The sequence below is a fragment of the Convolutriloba macropyga genome, chromosome 5 (assembly GCF_964194025.1).
Source record: "Convolutriloba macropyga chromosome 5, txConMacr16.3, whole genome shotgun sequence".
Lineage (NCBI taxonomy): Eukaryota > Metazoa > Xenacoelomorpha > Acoela > Convolutidae > Convolutriloba > Convolutriloba macropyga.
The window spans coordinates 40,579,970-40,599,252 of NC_134472.1; the positions used below are offsets into that span (position 1 = coordinate 40,579,970).

At 33.5% G+C, this 19,283-nt stretch overlaps 1 protein-coding gene across 1 annotated transcript in view; it reads right to left on the minus strand.

Annotated features, from left to right (window-relative positions):
- LOC142340368 (uncharacterized) overlaps nucleotides 1–15,111 on the minus strand; it is a 162,282-nt gene extending 147,171 nt beyond the window's left edge. The window contains exon 1 of the mRNA XM_075390944.1: nucleotides 14,253–15,111. Coding sequence (XP_075247059.1) covers nucleotides 14,253–14,819 — 567 coding nt within the window. The 5' untranslated portion in view covers nucleotides 14,820–15,111. The remainder of the gene's footprint in view (nucleotides 1–14,252) is intronic.
- Nucleotides 15,112–19,283: the final 4,172 nt, after the last annotated feature.

Genomic DNA, 19,283 nt, shown 5'->3' on the forward strand with positions numbered 1-19,283 from the left:
TATTTTGCGTTGAATTTAGCGTAGATCTTACATATTTTGCGTTGAATTTAGCGTTAATTTTACAAATTTTACATAAAAAACGCAAGGTGGAAGTATCTGGGTATGGGTTTCAAACCACTGACCTCCTGCTTACTTGTCGCCTCTTCTACCACTGTTCCACAGAACCTTACTTATCTCAGGAACCGCACTCGTAACAGATCGGACTGCAACATCACGTTTCACATAGTTTTGCCGTTTCTTAGCGTAGATCTTACATAATTTTCCGTTGAAATCAGCTTTGATCTTATTCGATTTTTGTTCAATTTTCTGTCTTTTCAACTTTTTCCAGCTTTCTTGCACCCAACTGGTTTCTGATTTTTTGAAAAATTGCAAAAAATTGCCCCCCCACCACGTATCCCCCAAACACCCACCCAACGCACACCCCATCCCCCGGCGACGTACCCCCCCCCCCCACCACCACCACCACCACCATCACCACCACCCTCGTACCCCCACTTACCCCACACCGCCCTCTCCCCCCCTCACCACACGTCCCCCCAAACCCAAGCACACAACACACCCCCCGGCCTCGTAAACCCCCACCTCAACCCCGTCATACCCCCTTCACACTCGTACTCACCCAGCAGAGCCCCTCCCCTCCCCTCAACACGTACCCCCACTTCTCCCCCTCTCCCCACATACGCCGCCCCCCCCCCCACCAAAAAAATCGAAAAGCAAAACTATTTACGCTCAACGCTAAATTCAACGTAAAATATGTAAGATCTACGCTACATTCAACGCAAAACATGTAAGATTGGCGTTGAATGCGTTGAAAATAAGTGAGATCTATACTTAATTCAACGCAAAATATGTAAGATCATCGATAAACTCAACGCAAAATATGTAAGAGATATGCTAAATTCAACGCAAAATTATGTAAGATCTACGCTAAATTCAACGCAAAATATGTAAGATTGGCGTTGAATGCGTTGAAAAAAAGTGAGATCTATGCTTAATTCAACGCAAAATATGTAAGATCTACGCTAAATTCAACGCAAAATATGTAAGATATGCGCCAAACTCAAGGCAAAATATGTAAGATTGGCGTTGAATGCATTGAATTTATGTAAGATCTACGCTAAATATAACGCAAAATATATAAGATTGGCGTTGAATGCGTTGAATTTATGTAAGATCAGCGCTAAATTCAACGCCAAATATGTAAGGTCTACGCTAAATTCAACGAAAAATATGTAAGATTTACGCTAAATTCAACGCAAAATATGTAAGATTGGCGTTGAATGCTTTGTGTTTATGTAAGATCTACGCTAAATTCAAGGCAAAATATATAAGATTGGCGTTGAATGCGTTGAATGTATGTAAGATCAGCGCTACATTCAACGCCAAATATGTAAGGTCTACGCTAAATTCAACGAAAAATATGTAAGATTTACGCTAAATTCAATGCAAAATATGTAAGATTGGCGTTGAATGCTTTGAATTTATGTAAGATCTACGCTAAATTCAACACCAAATATGTAAGATCTACGCTCAATTCAACGCAAAATAACTAAGATTGGTGTTGAATGCGTTGAATTGATGTAAGATCTACTCACAAGCGTTGATCTTATATAAATTCAACGCATTCAACGCCAATCTTACATAATTGTGTGTTTTTTAGCGTTGACATATCGGCCCGGGTTGCTCAATCAAAATAAAGAATCAGTGCAACGGCTCGACAATATGAACGACCGAAATAATTGTTGTTGAAGGTAGGCACAGAACTTTACTAGGCCAGGAACTCTTAGAACAACTAGTAATGTAAATTCAACAAACATCACCGCAACAACCCTGAAATGGATCGCCAATATACTAAAAACAGTTTACAGAGTTTTGTGGTTTGACCAATAGAATTGGTTACCCGAAGGCAGACATAGTCAAGTCAACATCCCACAAATACTCCAACTCATCAAAATTGTAGGACTGTACCTATTAAACTTCAAGAAAAGTTTCATTCTGAGGTTTACCTTTGATGAGATGGCTGTACCGTAAAATTCATATCACCATACAAATTCATTGTTATTACAGTTTAACGCGACAAACCCGTCAAATTAGCAGATGATTCAAAATAACGGAATGAACCTATGCTAAAATGCTAAAAAACAAATATCAATTGCCCAATATTGATGACCTCATAGATACCATTTAAGAAAACTTACATGAAAGTCAAACTCAAACAACCTACTTTTTAACTAGACCTATGTTATGCCTATATTCAATCAGAATTACACCACGAATCGACACACCAATTTAATTTAACATATTAAGTGGATAATTTATGGGTTCTTACTGATACACTGCCGGATTTTATGGTTTAACGGATAAACCGGCGGCATACTAAAAAACATGGACTGTACTTTAATCTGTTGAGAAAACACATATTGTTAATTAGATGGCAGTATCACTCTTTGTCGTGGATATCAAAAATATCACTTAAAATTAGCGCACAATTGGGTTAAAAAAATTACACTTTAAGGAACTGGAGGAAAAGTTTAGGCGAGATGATAAAGTGAGGCATAGACATTACGATTCCTTATCGCCTTTTAACGAGAAATTGCAGATGAAAATGTTTAGAAAAAATTTGGCTCCCAGTTTTAATTTCGTTTGGCTCCCTGAAATTTTCGTAAAATCTGCTTTTTTTATTTTGGGAAAGCACATGACCGCTTATGTTCAATTGAGTTTCAGCATTTTGTGGAACTTTAGTGAGCTAACCTGTGAGCAATAATGATGTTGACTGCTTTTCGTTCGCAGTCAAAATAACAGTGAAATATAATTGATATCATAAAAACACTCGTTTGTTTGACATTCATAGTCGCAATTTAACTGCATAATTGCGTTTTGGAATTTTCTCCTGAACATTTTTATCGTTTTCTGTTAACTTTAAAGTAATGGATTTTTTGTTTAGGTTAGGACCAGTGTTCTCAGCAAATCGACGGCAAAGTCAACTCGCTAACACTCGAAAGTTTTATTTTTCTGATGGAGAGTTGGTATAAACAAAATTCAAACACATTTGTTTGGTGTCATTTCGAACCCTTTGGTTTTTTCAAGTTAAATGAAGTCGAAATATACACTGTAGAAATGTTGGTAATACGCGGAGGTTGTTCCTCCGGCGGTACAATAAAAACACGAATTAAATTACAATGACTAGACAACAAAAATGAGGAAGAGTCGAGTTTGCAATAAACAAAAGATATCAATATTCTTTGATAGAAGGGAAAATTGAAAAGGTAGACGGCAAATTTGAAAAGAACATAAATTCAGCCTAAAATAATTATGTGTAATTGAAAAACGTCGCGACATTCACAAACAAAATTTTATTAGCAGTGATTATAAAAAATACATCAAACTTGAGAAAGACCGACTTTGTAAGCATTATTTGGTTATACGCGCAAGCATAGTATGTTTGGAAACATCTCTTTCAAATCTACTCTCAAAGTAAATTCTGCGGAACTTTTTTCATCCCCTCAAATGCCCCAATATGTCTTCGACCAAAAAGTGAGTGAAGACATCTGACGTTATTTCTGATTTATATTCTGGGGCATTTAGAGTTTAGATATATGAAATAAAATGTGGAATTCCAATATCTCCGTTGGCTGGAAACAGCTGCAGACAGAATTACAAATTGATTAAGGATAATGGAAAAACATTTGAAGAAACCAAAATTAAAAGTAACTTACTTTGCTTATATCGGAAATCGCATATAAAAACGCTGAAGATTGCAAAACGGGGCTTATAAAAACGCCCAAAAGTTCGGGTGATCAAAAATGAAAACTCCGGAACAAAGCCAGGTTAAGATCCCAGACTGAATCGGTACAAACAAACGAATTTCCTCGGCTCTGGCTAGTTTCCGGACAATCTCAGCCAGTTTGGAATGCCAGTTTCCAGATTGTCGCATGCTCAAAACTGTTAATGAGTTTTTCGTGCTTTGAAAACAGGCCGTGGACAAACAAACCACAACAGACGGAAAACATACCTGTGTCCAGACTTTCGATTTCGGAGCAGAGCTTGCGTAGGAGTAGAAAAAAAGAAACAAATGTAGAGGGAAAAGGCTATCGGCTTTCTTTATTTTTTATCCACTTTCTGGAGGCCAATATCTGCTAAGTTTTATTTGTTTTTATCCGTTGTCAGTTTTGGCTACATTTTTGAATTAGTTATTCCGAACCACTTTAGTGGGAAGAGGAACCCGATAATCAAACAGGTTTTTTGCTGAGTCAATTTTGGCCGATCAATATATTCATCGTACAGGGTTGTGATTGGTATTTTGGAGATTTCGAGGTAAAACGTTTTCTGAACGTTTGACTGATTTCCTTGAATGATTGACTGTTTTTCTTCACAGTTGTTTAACAGTTGTTTTTAGCTGTCGAAGTACTGCTCAACTGTTTGATCCAAGTTTTTGGCTAAAACTTTGTCCTGGTTTCTTTTTTAAATTCATCCATTTTTCCATCAAAAATGGCACCAAACATGCATATTTAGCCCAGTTCGAACTTCCGTAAAAACAGTGAAAAAAAGTGCTGTCAGAAAGTGTAAATCTGTGAAAATCCAAATAACAGAATTATCACGCACGCGTGTTGTGAGAATGTTCTGAAACAAAATTTTGGCGTTTATCCCAAATTAATAATGAACTTTTGAAATGCAACAATAACTATTGAAAGAAACAAACACTCCTAGAAATACGTTGGATTTCTCAGTTAACAAAGAAATGAAAATACAGAATCAAATTGGAAAGACAAATGCAGCCAACAGAAACGTTCCAAGAAAAAGCATCGTTAGCAACACATTCCACAACACAAAGGAATTAACCATCAACGGGCAACTCATAGTCTAAACTATGGATCAAAGTAGAATCCAGATCACAGAAACTAATGGCTAGCCCAAGACAAGTCGTGCAACAAAATTGGTATTAAAAACCATTTTGCATAAGTCTGCGGGAATTTGGAATTCATAACTATTCTTGAGAGAAAGCCTAAATTGTGAATGATGCAATGACAAGGATTTAAAAAAAATGTCCGAGACATAGAAGATAACATTTAGCAGGTGGAAACAATTATATGAGTCACAACATCGATTATCAACAAAGCTAACTATGACTCAGATTGGCAAAATAGAACCCCACTGCGTATCAAGTGTAGAGATCTTTCACAAATCGAAATCAATTGAATCTGTGAGTCTCTAAAATCGCATTGGTTATATCAAATCTTCAGTGTTAGTAATTTCCGGCAGCTTTTTCACTTTCATTAGGAAGTCACTTGCAAGTACAGGCCCCTGAAACTTTTAATTATGCGTCCGAAAGATACATAGCTCAAGGATCTTATCGAACAGTCCTGTCAAATTATCTCGCTCAATCAAAACGAAGAATCAGTGCAACGACTCGACACTATAAACGACCGAAATAATGGTTGTTGACGATGGGCACATACCATTACTAAGCCAGGAACTCTTAGAACAACTAGTAATGTAAATCCAACAAACATCACCTATAACCAATGACATTGAAACGGATAACCAATGTACTAAAGAAAAGAGTTTAGGGAGTTTTATCGTTTAACCAATAGAATTGGTTACTCAAAGGGAGACATAATCAAGTGAATAACCCACAAACACTACACTTCAACTAATCGAAATTGTCGGAGGGTACCTATTAAACTTCAAGAAAATTTTGATTCTGAGATTTTAATTCAAATAGTTTTTATTAGTTGGCTGTACCAATTAAAATTCATACCACCTTACATATTCATCGTTATTACAGTTTACGCGACAAATCCGTCAAATTAGCACATGAGTCAAAATAACGGAATGAACCTATGCTAAAAAAACAAATATCAATTGCCCAATATTGATGACCTCATAGATACCATTTAATAAAACTTACATGAAATTCAAACACAAACAACCCACCTTTTAACATTAGATCTATGTTATCCCTACATAGTCAATTAAAATTACACCCAAAAACGACACACCAATGAAACTTAACATAGTGGAAAAATTAGAGGTTCTTACAGATTCACTGCCGGAATTTATGGTTTAACGGATAAGTCGGCGGCATACTAAAAAACACGGACTATACTTTTATCGGTTGGGAAAACACATATTGTTAATCAGATGGTAGTATCACTCTTAGTCGTAGATATCAAAAAGTTCATTCAAAATTATTGTAGAATTGGGTTAAAAATTAGACTTTAAGGACCTGGAGGAAAAGTTTAGATGATATGTTAAAAAGAGGCATAGACATAACGATTCATTCATCGACTTTAAACGAGAAATTGCAGATGAAAATGTTTTAAAAAAAATGGCTCCGAGTTTTAATTTCGTTTGGCTTCAAGAAGTTTTCCTAATATCTGCTTTTTTTTATTTTGGTAAAGCGCATGACCGCTTATCTTCAATTGAGTTTCAGCATTTTGTGGAACATTAGTGAGCTAACCTGTGAGCAATGATAATGTTAACTGCTTTTCGTTCGCAGTCAAAGTAATAGTGAAATATAATTGATATCATAAAAACAATCGGTTGTTGGACATTCATAGTTGCAATTTAACTGCACAATTATGTTTTGGAGTTTTCTCCTGAACAATTTTATCGTTTTCTGTTAATTTTAAAGTAGTGGATTTTTTGTTTAGGTTAGGACCAGTGTTCTCAGCAAATTGAGCGCGATGTCCGATCGCTAACACTCGAAAATTTTATTTTTCTGATGCAGAGTTGAAATAAACAAAATTCAAAAAAAATTGTTTGGTGTCATTTCGAACCCTTTTGGTTTTTTTCAAGATAAATGAAGTCAAAATATACTTTGTAGAAATGTTGGTTATACGCGGAGGTTGTTCCTCCGGCGGTACAGTAACAATACGAATTAAATTACAATGACTAGACAACAAAAAAGAGGAGGAGTCGAGTTTGCAATAAACAAAAAATTAAATCAATATTCTTTGATAGAAGCGAAAATTGAAAAGGTAGACGGCAAATTTAGAAAAAACATAAATGCAGCCTAAATTAATTATATGTAATTGAAAAACGTCGCGACAGAAACAAACAAAATTTTAATAGCAGTGATTATAAAAAATACATCAAACTTGATAAAGACCGACTTTGTAAGCAATATTTGGTTATACGCGCAAGCATAGTATGTTTGGAAACATCTCTTTTAAATCTACTCTCAAAGTAAATTCTGCAGACCTTTTTTCATCCCCTCAAATGCCCCAACATGTCTTCGACCAAAAAGTGAGTGAAGACATCTGACGTTATTTCTGATTTATATTCTGGGGCATTTAGAGCTTTTTAGCTTGTTTTTAGCTGTCAAATCAATGCTCAATTGTTTGATCCAAGTTTTTGGCTAAAACTTTGTCCGGGTTTCTTTTTTAAGTTCAACCATTTTTCCATCAAAAATGGCACCAAACATGCGTATTTAGCCCAGTTCGAACTTCCGTATAAACAGTGAAAAAAATGCTGTCACAAAGTGTAAATCTGTGAAAATCCAAATAATAGAATTATCACGCACGCGTGCTGTTCTGAAAACAAAATTTTGCCGTTTATCCCAAATTAATAATGAACTTTTGAGGTTTTCCACTTCTAAATCATATTTTTATCAACCATCTTTAGCTTAGTCTCATCAAACACTGGCCCCATTTTTTTCCATTTCAGAAAACTTGAATAATAGTTGCAGTTTCATGTCTTTTGTAAGTCATTTTTGCGTGTCTTGTTGCATTATGGCATTAATGAGTATGCATATATCTTACCACTGAACAGTAGCTCATTGGCAAAAGTCTAAACATTTTATTGAACAGATTATGGTTTTAACGGCTTCAACAACATTCTCTCTCAAAATTTATTTTGGAATTTTCTCGTTGTTTGTAGTTCTTTTTCTAGACGTATGACATTTGCCGTATACTGTAAAGTCATAATGGTTTCCTATAGACCTTTATATAAATATTTTATATATCTTAGTTGACAGCCAAAGGTTTTCATGAGATAAGCCATTTCAAAAAAATAAACTTATTTTATATTTTTGACTTTTGTTCCTTTTTGTCTCTTTTTTACCTAGTCTCATGAATCATAGATCACAAATCACATCATTCACGCAGCTCAATAAAATCTTCTTTAAAAGTTTTGATAGAAACAATTATGATTTTAACGTCTTGAATAATTAGGAACTTCTATCTGTGTTTTTGTTCTCTATGTCGGCGTATGGCATATTCTTGATAAAAATATTTCTCAATCGCTTCCTGTGAAAGCACAGATGATCTTTTTTTATTTCAGTTTATAAAAATTGGTTTTCATAATTTCAAAATTAATTGCTTTCGAAAAATTTCCTTGTATTTTCCTAGTTCACAATTTTTGTTCTTTTTTGTCTTCTTGTTAACTAGTTTCATTAATGATGGGTCACATATAAGATTGTTGGTATCAAACAAGGGCTAAATTGAAACTATTTTTGTGTCCAGTGAATAGATGATGTTTTTGCTCTCCGCGAAATTTAACTTCGTTTTTAATTTTATTATAGTTTTATTGTTAATTGTATTCCAATATTATTTTTAACAGAACTGCTTAATGACAACTATCTAGTAGTTTTAGTGAATAGATAGTGACTTTAACGGCTTCGACAACATTTTTTTGCAACAGCTTCGACAAAATTTTCTTGCAAGACACTTTTTTTTGAAATTTGGAGTCCTGTCTTTATTTGTCGTTCTTTTTGTAGCTGCATGATATTTTCCGCGTAATGAAAAATCCGAATAAACAGTTATGGCATAATTAAAACGAATAAGTCGAATTATATTAGTATCTCAGTTGATAACCAATGGTTATGGCTATGAGAAAAACTTTTTTCTGTTCCTTTTTCTCTTTTTTTTTACCTAGTCTCGTGAATGTCAGCTCACAAATCACATCCTTTGCTGCATACAGCTCCAATTGATCAGTTTTAAATGTTTTTATAGAAACAGTTATGATTTTTGCAGCTTCGGCAGTGTTTTCTTGCTAAATTTAATATGGTTCCGTTTTCTGTTTTTTTGTTGTCTATGTGGTGGTATGACATAATCTGGATAATGACATTTCCCATTTGCTTCCTTTGAAAGTATAGATGATCTTTTTGTTTCAAAAAAATTGTTTTTCGTAACCACAGATTAAATTGTTTTTAAAACGTTTAATTGTGTTTTTAATATTTCGCATTTTTTTTTCTTTTTTTACTTGTTACATAGTCTCAATAAAGAAGATGTGATTATTTCGTGTTAAAAGGAGGTTAGGAATTTGAACGCATCTGATGTTTTAAGTCACCAAAATTTTTTTTATCGGCTTCGACACCGTTTTCTTGCGAATTTTATTTATTATTATCATTTTTTATCTGTATTTGTCGTGCTTTTTTAAAATTATACTCCGGGTAAAGACAGTCCTTAATGGCAATTGCTTTTTATGGATATATGAAATAAACTTTTTTATTTTTTAGCTCATAGTTTTTAGGACATTGATATTAGTTGCAGTGTCATGACGAACTCTGGATAATGAAAATTGTCGTTCGCATTTTGTCGGAGTGTAAATGTATTAATTAACGATTTCTGTTGTTAACTAATGATTGTGATTATTTCGAAACTAAGTGTTTTCAAAAAAAAAATGTATTCTCTAGCTTTGCCCCTTTTGTTCTTTTTTGTCCACGTTTTAGCTGTTCACATTAATGAAGGGACACATATCACATTATTGATGTTGAAAAAAGGTGCAATTGAAGTCATCTAATGTTTTAGTGAAAAAAATATGGCACATTACCGAGCCTCCTTGTTTCAATATTGACAGTTTTATTCGCTTTGAGTAAGACGCTCAGTTCCATTTGAAAAAGTTCAAACAAAGTTACCGTAGTAGAATTTAAATTACTGTTTTTGTGCTATTTTTGCAAATGTTGATCAAAAACCTTTTCAATATCCGTCAATATAGAATGTTGAGGTATGAAATCTTTGACAAAACATTTGGATTTTAGTAGCTCAGACACCCTAGAGACAAAAAAATTTGCTATGCGTTTTAGTTTCCGTTCGTTTGTAGGAAAGTTTATTATAATTTTATTTTAGTTTTATTGTTATTATAGTTTTATTGTTAATTGTACTCCATTATTAGTTTTAACAGAACTGCTTAATGACAACTATCTAGTAGTTTTAGTGAATAGATAGTGAATTTAACGGCTTCGACAACATTTTCTTGCAACAGCTTCGACAAAATTTTCTTGCAAGACATTTTTTTTTTGAAATTTGGAGTCTTGTCTTTATTTGGAGTTCCATTTGAAAAAGTTCAAACAAAGTTACCGTAGTAGAATTTGAATTACTGTTTTTGTGCTATTTTTGCAATTGTTGATCAAAAACTTTTCAATATCCGTCAATATAGAATGTTGAGGTATGAAATCTTTGACAAAACATTTGGATTTTAGTAGCTCAGACACCCTAGAGACAAAAAAATTTGCTATGCGTTTTCGTTTCTGTTCGTTTGTAGGAAATTTTATTATAATTTTATTATAGTTTTATTGTTAATTGTATTCCATTATTAGTTTTAACAGAACTGCTTGATGACAACTATCTAGTAGTTTTAGTGAATAGATAGTGAATTTAACGGCTTCGACAACATTTTCTTGCAACAGCTTCGACAAAATTTTCTTTCAAGACATTTTTTTTGAAATTTGGAGTCTTGTCTTTATTTGTCGTTCTTTTTGTAGCTGCATGATATTTTCCGCGTAATGACAAATCCGAATAAACAGTTATGGCATAATTAAAACGAATAAGTCGAATTATATAAATATCTCAGTTGATAACCAATGGTTATGGCTATGAGAAAAACTTTTTTCTGTTCCTTTTTCTCTTTTTTTACCTAGTCTCGTGAATGTCAGCTCACAAATCACATCCTTTGCTGCATACAGCTCCAATTGATCAGTTTTAAATGTTTTTATAGAAACAGTTATGATTTTTGCAGCTTCGGCAGTGTTTTCTTGCTAAATTTAATATGGTTCCGTTTTCTGTTTTTTTGTTATCTATGTGGTGGTATGACATAATCTGGATAATGACATTTCCCATTTGCTTCCTTTGAATGTATAGATGATCCTTTTGTTTCAAAAAAATTGTTTTTCGTAACCACAGATTAAATTGTTTTTAAAACGTTTAATTGTGTTTTTAATATTTCGCAATTTTTTTTTCTTTTTTTACTTGTTACATAGTCTCAATAAAGAAGATGTGATTATTTCGTGTTAAAAGGAGGTTAAGTTGAACGCATCTGATGTTTTAAGTCACCAAATCTTTTTTATCGGCTTCGACACCGTTTTCTTGCGAATTTTATTTATTATTGTCATTTTTTATCTGTATTTGTCGTGCTTTTTTAAAATTATACTCCGGGTAAAGACAGTCCTTAATGGCAATTGCTTTTTTTGGAGATATGAAATAAACTTTTTTATTTTTTAGCTCATGTTTTTTAGGACATTGATATTAGTTGCAGTGTCATGACGAACTCTGGATAATGAAAATTCTCGTTCGCATTTTGTCGGAGTGTAAATGTATTAATTAACGATTTCTGTTGTTAACTAATGGTTGTGATTATTTCGAAACTAAGTGTTTTAAAAAAAAATGTATTCTCTAGCTTTGCCCCTTTTGTTCTTTTTTGTCCACGTGTTAGCTGTTCACATTAATGAAGGGACACATATCACATTATAGATGTTGAAAAAGGGTGCAATTGAAGTCATCTAATGTTTTAGTGAAAAAATATGGTTTAACTGCTTGGACAAAGCTGTCTCGCAACAATAGGTTTTTTGGTGTTCGCGTTCCGTTCGTAGTCGTGTGGCATTTTCCAGTTATTGACAAGTCTTAGTTGATCCTTACGGAGGTATAAGCGAACCTATTTTTGTTTCCAGCTGATAGCTAATCGTAATCATAACTATGAAAATAGTTGTTTTCGAAAAATAAAAGCTTGTTTTACAAATTGACCCTTTTATTTCTTTTTTCTACTTGTTACCTAGTTTGAATTAAGGACAGGTCCCCTATCATTACTAGTGAAGTGCAAGTTAATTTGGTTTGCTTAAATTTATCTTATGCTTTTTGTTGGACTTTGTTAGTAAGTAATTTTTTAAAAATAGATATCGGTTTTTCGTCGTAGTTATTGCATCGTTTATATTTGATTTTGCTGTTTTCCTTGTCTGGCTATCCTTTTTATGGCATATTTCATTGGCCCTCTAATACAGCCTTCCTTAAATCGCTGATTGGTTTGAGTTTCAAACCTTTTTTAAATTATTACATCACTTTTTTTTGAACAAAATGCAAACTTTTAAAAAATATTTATTCCTCGTTTTGCAGATAATTAAACCAAAAATGTTGTTGATTGGGGTCTGAACATCATGTGCAAACGCACATTACCGAGCCTCCTTGTTTCAATATTGACAGTTTTATTCGCTTTGAGTAAGACGCTCAGTTCCATTTGAAAAAGTTCAAACAAAGTTACCGTAGTAGAATTTAAATTACTGTTTTTGTGCTATTTTTGCAAATGTTGATCAAAAACCTTTTCAATATCCGTCAATATAGAATGTTGAGGTATGAAATCTTTGACAAAACATTTGGATTTTAGTAGCTCAGACACCCTAGAGACAAAAAAATTTGCTATGCGTTTTAGTTTCCGTTCGTTTGTAGGAAATTTTATTATAATTTTATTTTAGTTTTATTGTTATTATAGTTTTATTGTTAATTGTACTCCATTATTAGTTTTAACAGAACTGCTTAATGACAACTATCTAGTAGTTTTAGTGAATAGATAGTGAATTTAACGGCTTCGACAACATTTTCTTGCAACAGCTTCGACAAAATTTTCTTGCAAGACATTTTTTTTTGAAATTTGGAGTCTTGTCTTTATTTGGAGTTCCATTTGAAAAAGTTCAAACAAAGTTACCGTAGTAGAATTTGAATTACTGTTTTTGTGCTATTTTTGCAATTGTTGATCAAAAACTTTTCAATATCCGTCAATATAGAATGTTGAGGTATGAAATCTTTGACAAAACATTTGGATTTTAGTAGCTCAGACACCCTAGAGACAAAAAAATTTGCTATGCGTTTTCGTTTCTGTTCGTTTGTAGGAAATTTGTCGATCCCTTGTTTTGAATTGATTTATTTGCGCGTTGTTTTGTATTTTATAAGGTTACAAGATTTTACACACCATAAACCAATTTTCATTAATTTTTGCTTTCTGGTAGAAGTTTTTTTTTAAAAGCTTATTTTAAAAGTTCAAGAGTATTTGATTACTCATTTTTCAACTAGCAAACACATTTAATAAGATGGCAGCCAAACAAGCCGATATGCAAGCTAGTCGAAGTTGAACAAGAGGTCAAGTGAGCCAAAAAAAATTTCGAGATAGCCGTATTGTAATTTATCACTACGTATAACCGACCACCGATTTCCGGGTTACATACCATAGCGGATGAGAGGCATAAGGACTCACTTTCACTAGATCAATAAAAATAACCCTGTTTTGTTTCTTTGGTGCACTGAAATACACTATAAATTGAAAGCACTATACGCTGTCCGGATTGTACTTATTTAGCAATTATTATTTCTGAAAAATTACTTACCTATAACATAATAATCTACTTGGTTTTACGTCGGGCTATTCTTACTTCGGCTTACTTTGAGTTCACCAGTTTATAAATCATTTTCCATTATTAATACAATCATAAATTATTTCTAAGAAATTAAAAACACGTTAAAGTTTGTCAAATAATTGCGATTTTTGCTCTCTAGAGCCTGCCATGTCTGCCTATCACTTATTCCTTAAACTGATTGAACAATGAACTCTACGAATAATCTTCAGTTATCCCCCGAGCCGACAATTCTTAGTAATCATTCTAAGATCATATATGATACCATACAAATCATAGACTATGTCTTTAGTATGATCTTAAAAAGATTTCCATTTTTTCATATATGACTCGATGGTTTTTATGAAATCATAAATGATCGTTGTATTAAAACAAAGAGACCACAAGGCCGTTCGGTTAAACGTCGAATAAACACATATGATTTTTCTATGAGTTCTAAGAAATCATAAATGGTCGCAGTATGAAATTTAAGAAATCATATATGATCTTAGTATGTTTGCTAAGAAATCGTTAATGATATTAATATGATTTTTAAGATATTTCATGAATGTGACAGAGCTTTTTCGTGATACCTCTTGCTATCTCAAACTGGCCAATGACCATAAAATTATTAGAATTCTGAAGAAAGCTCTCTTACATTTTCTCTAGCGAGGTTCAACTCAGTTTGGGATTTCAATTTCTTGAGGTTGGAATTTGAATTCTTTCCATACACATTGTGGTCCTTATTCTTTTTGAAAAAGTGACCTTTCAATCCTCCGTAATGCAGATTGGAACTGCTCCCCTCTTTGTGTAAATTCATTTCTTCACATTCCTCAAGTTCGAATTTGGACTGTTTTGAAATCGTCTCCAAAGATTTTGATCTTTGATAATTTTCTTTGTTTTGCTGATGCACTTTTCGAATTTTTCCAAGAGCTGCAAAGCTTTCTTTTGCTGGAGAAACGTGAGATGTTAAATTGTTCACTTTCGTGGACGGAAATGAAGAATTGTTTTCATGAACAAACGCCTCGGCTTCGTTTTCAATATTTGTGAATTTTTCACAGCTCAAATTGTTTTCAGTTGTCAGTTTTTCGCCGTTGTTTGTTTCTGTTGCGTGATTGTTATTACCAATTTGCGTTTGTTGATTTTCAAGCGGCGACGGATCATTTGGTAAACAGAAATTTGGCCGCCTTTCCCGAGTCGTTATTTTTTGAACAGATCTATTCATAATGGTGTAATAAATAAAGTGTGAGCAACAGGATTAATTAATTAATTCTTAACTGAACTCTCAAAATTAAAATTCATAAAAAACTAAAATTATTTTTACTTTATCATGGTGTAATAGGCTATGCAAATAGCAAAATATTAAAACTTAAATTGATGATTAATGGTATAGTGCTTGTTAGAATTATGATTTCCAAAAACAGAAACGCATTAAAAGTTCGAATAGAAGATGATTTGACTAAGAATAATGAAAAATGTTCCAGAATTGTTAAGTTTCACGCAAAGAGAGCTAAAGTACATATAAATACAAGAAAGCATTAATGTATTAATGAACGCTGAGCACCACAATTAAGCGAATTAAATTGATGGTGAATTTACAGCATCTAAAAATTATCTGCAAAAAGTTAGTTTAATAAAAATCTGAAATCAGTTTTTGTGCTCTTGGGGTGCTTTTGATTCGAGAGTGGTAAAGTATTGTGATTAAATTGTTTTAATCGGTCTAATTAGAAAGTTCATTTGTATTATTTGACTCGATGTAATGCATTGAGACCAACCGCAGTTTTCACAGTTGTTTACCTCGAGTGAAAAAGTGATTGACTGTATACATACAGAGATGTTTAAACTATAAATTAACTTTATAATAACGTTCAACTTTTTTAAACTAACAAAGCTGAAACACATTAAGTCCCTTGACAGTTTGGCTTGAATTGGACCAAAACAAAAGCCCTCGTCAGTTTCTCGTTTCTATTAGTTTTTAAAGTGTTTCTGTTTTGTTGCTTTTGCTAATTGAAAAGTCTGTTTGAGTAACTATATAACTTGAAGCTGTAATTGAAGTTACTCAATCAAAACGGCGCAGTTAGATTGCAGAATTAAGACGTAATTAAATGTTGATTTTTATTTGACCATTTTAATCATAATAAAAACAGAGCATTAACAATCATGAGTTGCAGAACGTAACGGAGCAATTATCTGCTATAACATCATTAGCTTGTACTTGTTCACAGATAAAACGAGGTAAAGACGACTTGAACAGAATGTTCCAACACACCTTTCAAAAACAGTTTGCAGAAAATTTTAATTTGCTCTGATGGACATTGTTGAGCAAATTTTTCAATATCCATATAAGCATTCCGAATCAACATAACAGAACGTACATATCATTCCTTACTTTCAAATTCAACTTTGTAAATTTTGTAAAAGAAATTTTTTACGACACAAAGACATCCGACTGAAGGCCTATTTCTTTGAAGCAAATTGCAAACTTTTCAAACAAATAATTCTGACACCCAGGGTTTTATAATTTGTTAGTGTACTGAAGCAGATGAAAATCTTGAACGTGGATTCTCAACCATTCAAAGACTGAGAAGACTCTAGTCTCTTTTAAATAAAGTACGACAACACTCTGTAACCAGTCTTGTGAATTTAAACACCACGTATGTTGTTGACTCCGGTGTTTCATAAATCTATCACCGTAAGAGTTGAAGTCTTCTTTCAGTGTTTTACTGAGAAGATTAGTCTAATTCAGTTTGTTAAGTCAACTTCGGGCGCAGATGAAAGTAGACCGACCCCTATAAACGTTAGGCAGTAAATAGAGTCCAACTAAGGTTTGCATTAACGGGTGCCACCAGTGATGTACCATAAAGAGCATTCACCAACACTAAACAATAAAAATTTAACTTTACAACTAAATTTATATAAAAATAAATTTAGATGTAATAGGTACATTGCTAGTAAACAGTTTCACAGCAATCATAAGGAAAAAATCCTTCAAAACTGGATATAACTCTCAAACTACAGAATTGAGAACTATTTTCCACCGACGCGTTCACTGCTTAACAATTATTCTCTTTACTACAAAAGAACCAATACATTTTGGAAGATAAATATTCCAATTACATGGTCAAAAATTTCTAGCTCACAAGAGTGTCTTTTAGTGGGTACAGCCTCATGAATGAAGACATATTATTGTAATCAGAAAGAACAACCATTTGCATCAATTGACGTAAAATGTTCTCAAATCGCTAGGACAGTATTTACATATTACATAAAAGAAAACATTGTGATCTACTCTTACAAATAGATTGATATTGTACATATATATATATATATATATATATATATATATATATATGTAATATCGGTGGGTTATGCGACACTATAACCCACCACCACGCTTCTAAAATATTTGATACCATGTTTTCCCCATTCTCGGATAGCTTATATGAACTTTTGCAATAACTCAGAGAGAAATACAGGGTTCAAGCAATTGATCAAATTAAACTATCATAATTTGAACTTATTAACCGCTTAGTAGCATCACTTAACTCAGATGCAATTAATTCACGAGCTGAATGTGAACAAAAAAACCGCACCACAAGAAATTGAAGGTTGCAATTACCTAACTAAATGTTTTTAAAAGCAAACACAATAAACCATATCTCCTGGCAATTAAAACAAATTATTATGATAACCTGCCTCAACCCATAGACCATAAAATCAACACAAGTTCTCACAAAAGAAACTCAAACACTACAATACTTACGTCATTGAAGGTTAGTACAGCACCAAGTGCCTTACCAGAACTCTTTTCTTTTTCATGCTCAACCAATAATAGTGAACACTCTGCCACAACCCAAAGAACGCAAGACAGACAACAAACAGTACAATTTACTGCGCACCACTTATGATCTCTCGGTCGACAAATAAGCCAAAAACAAGCAAGCAAGCAAATATATATATATATATATATATATATATATATATATATATATATATATATATATTGTATATATATATATATATATATATATATATATATATATATATATATATATATATGGGGTCTGATCTGTGCTGGAGAATATTGTATCTGAACTGTCTATATATGGGTGTTAATTCGTATTAAGAGATGGAGCTGCACTTTCAATAAATAATGAGCTTGGATTATTTATGTTTACAAAAATTTGCCATATAATCATTTTGCACTTTGCCGCATGCTAGGAGAAGAAATTATGAATGCGTTAGAGTTTTTTGAGAACCTTATATTGAAAAACCGGTCGTTTTTCGTTTTTCGGGGGTGACTAGCTCGCAAAAAAACCAGGCAAACAACTGACAGACTTTCTGGGAGATTGATAGCAGCAGGCTCTGAAGGCTTATCCAACGGAGTCGCAATATATTATAGATCATCTGGTTTTGAAAGGGTTCCTAGATGGAATCACCCAGGGTCAGGTAAAGTTAGATCTCAGAAAGCAAATGGGAGACAAGGATATGGAAAGCGAAACAGTTTTGGAAAAAGCGTTGCATCTGGAAGCCGTTACCAGAATAGAAGCGGAAGAGCAAACAACAAAAATTGCGGTTTTTAGACAGGATTTAACGAAAGGTTTAGTGGAGGCCGTCACCAAGCTGGTGAACCAATTGTCAGAAGATGACAAACCGCGTGAAAACCGTCGGCGTCAATCGAGGGAACGGGGACGGTGGGGTTACGATAGACGGGATAGAAAAAAGAAACAAGATCGGGAATTCAGCGATAGGCGGTGTCCTCCAACGCCAGGACCTAGCCACAGAGACAAAAATTTCGGAAGAGATGAACGTCTAGGAGAAACGACATACAGGTTTTCAAGAGAAACCCACTGAGAACAGTAATGTCATTAGAGTTTGTTTGACATATACAAGTAAATTGTTAATAGCAGAAATCTTACTTCATGGTTACCGTTGCGTTGGTTAATAGAAAGTAGAAGTAGTGTATCAAAGTAGTTTTGATAGAAGAAAAGCAACGAAAAAATTGTAAACAATCTAGAGGATGCAGAGCTAATAGAGCCAACTCATTCGTATTGGACAGCACCATATCAATATTGATGAAAAAGAAAGACGGCAAGTACAGATTAGTTGTAGATTACAGAGGTTTGAACAGACAAATCGAGAAAACCAGTTGGCCGCTACCAAGAATAAAAGAAGTTATTTACTCTCTAGACGGATTTTGTTAGTTTCCCAATATCGATTTGACATCGGAATGATATCAAATGGCGCTGGATGACGAGTTGCAGAACGTGACAGCTTTAGTAACACCCATGGGTCTCTACAAGTGGAAGAGACTGCCCGTGGGTTTGGAGTCGGCAACAGAGGCTTTCATTGGCTTTAGTATATTAGTATACCTAGACGAAATCATCGCCTTCAGTAATTCCCTTGAGGAGCATCTGAACAGTCTAGATCTTGTACTTGGACGACTTACAGAAAATGTTGGAAAATTAAAGCCTCAAAATGCAATTTTTTTTCAGAAAAAAAAATGTTTTGCGGGACACATTGTAGCAAATAAAGGCGTAGAGGTGGATCAGCAAAAGGTAGCGTTAGTCAGTAAAATGAAAAGCCCACAAACATTAAAGGAGTTGATAGCAAAATTAGCACCAGTTGTTTTTTACAGACGATTTATACAAGACTCTGGGATAATAGCAGAGCCACTTTATAAGCTATT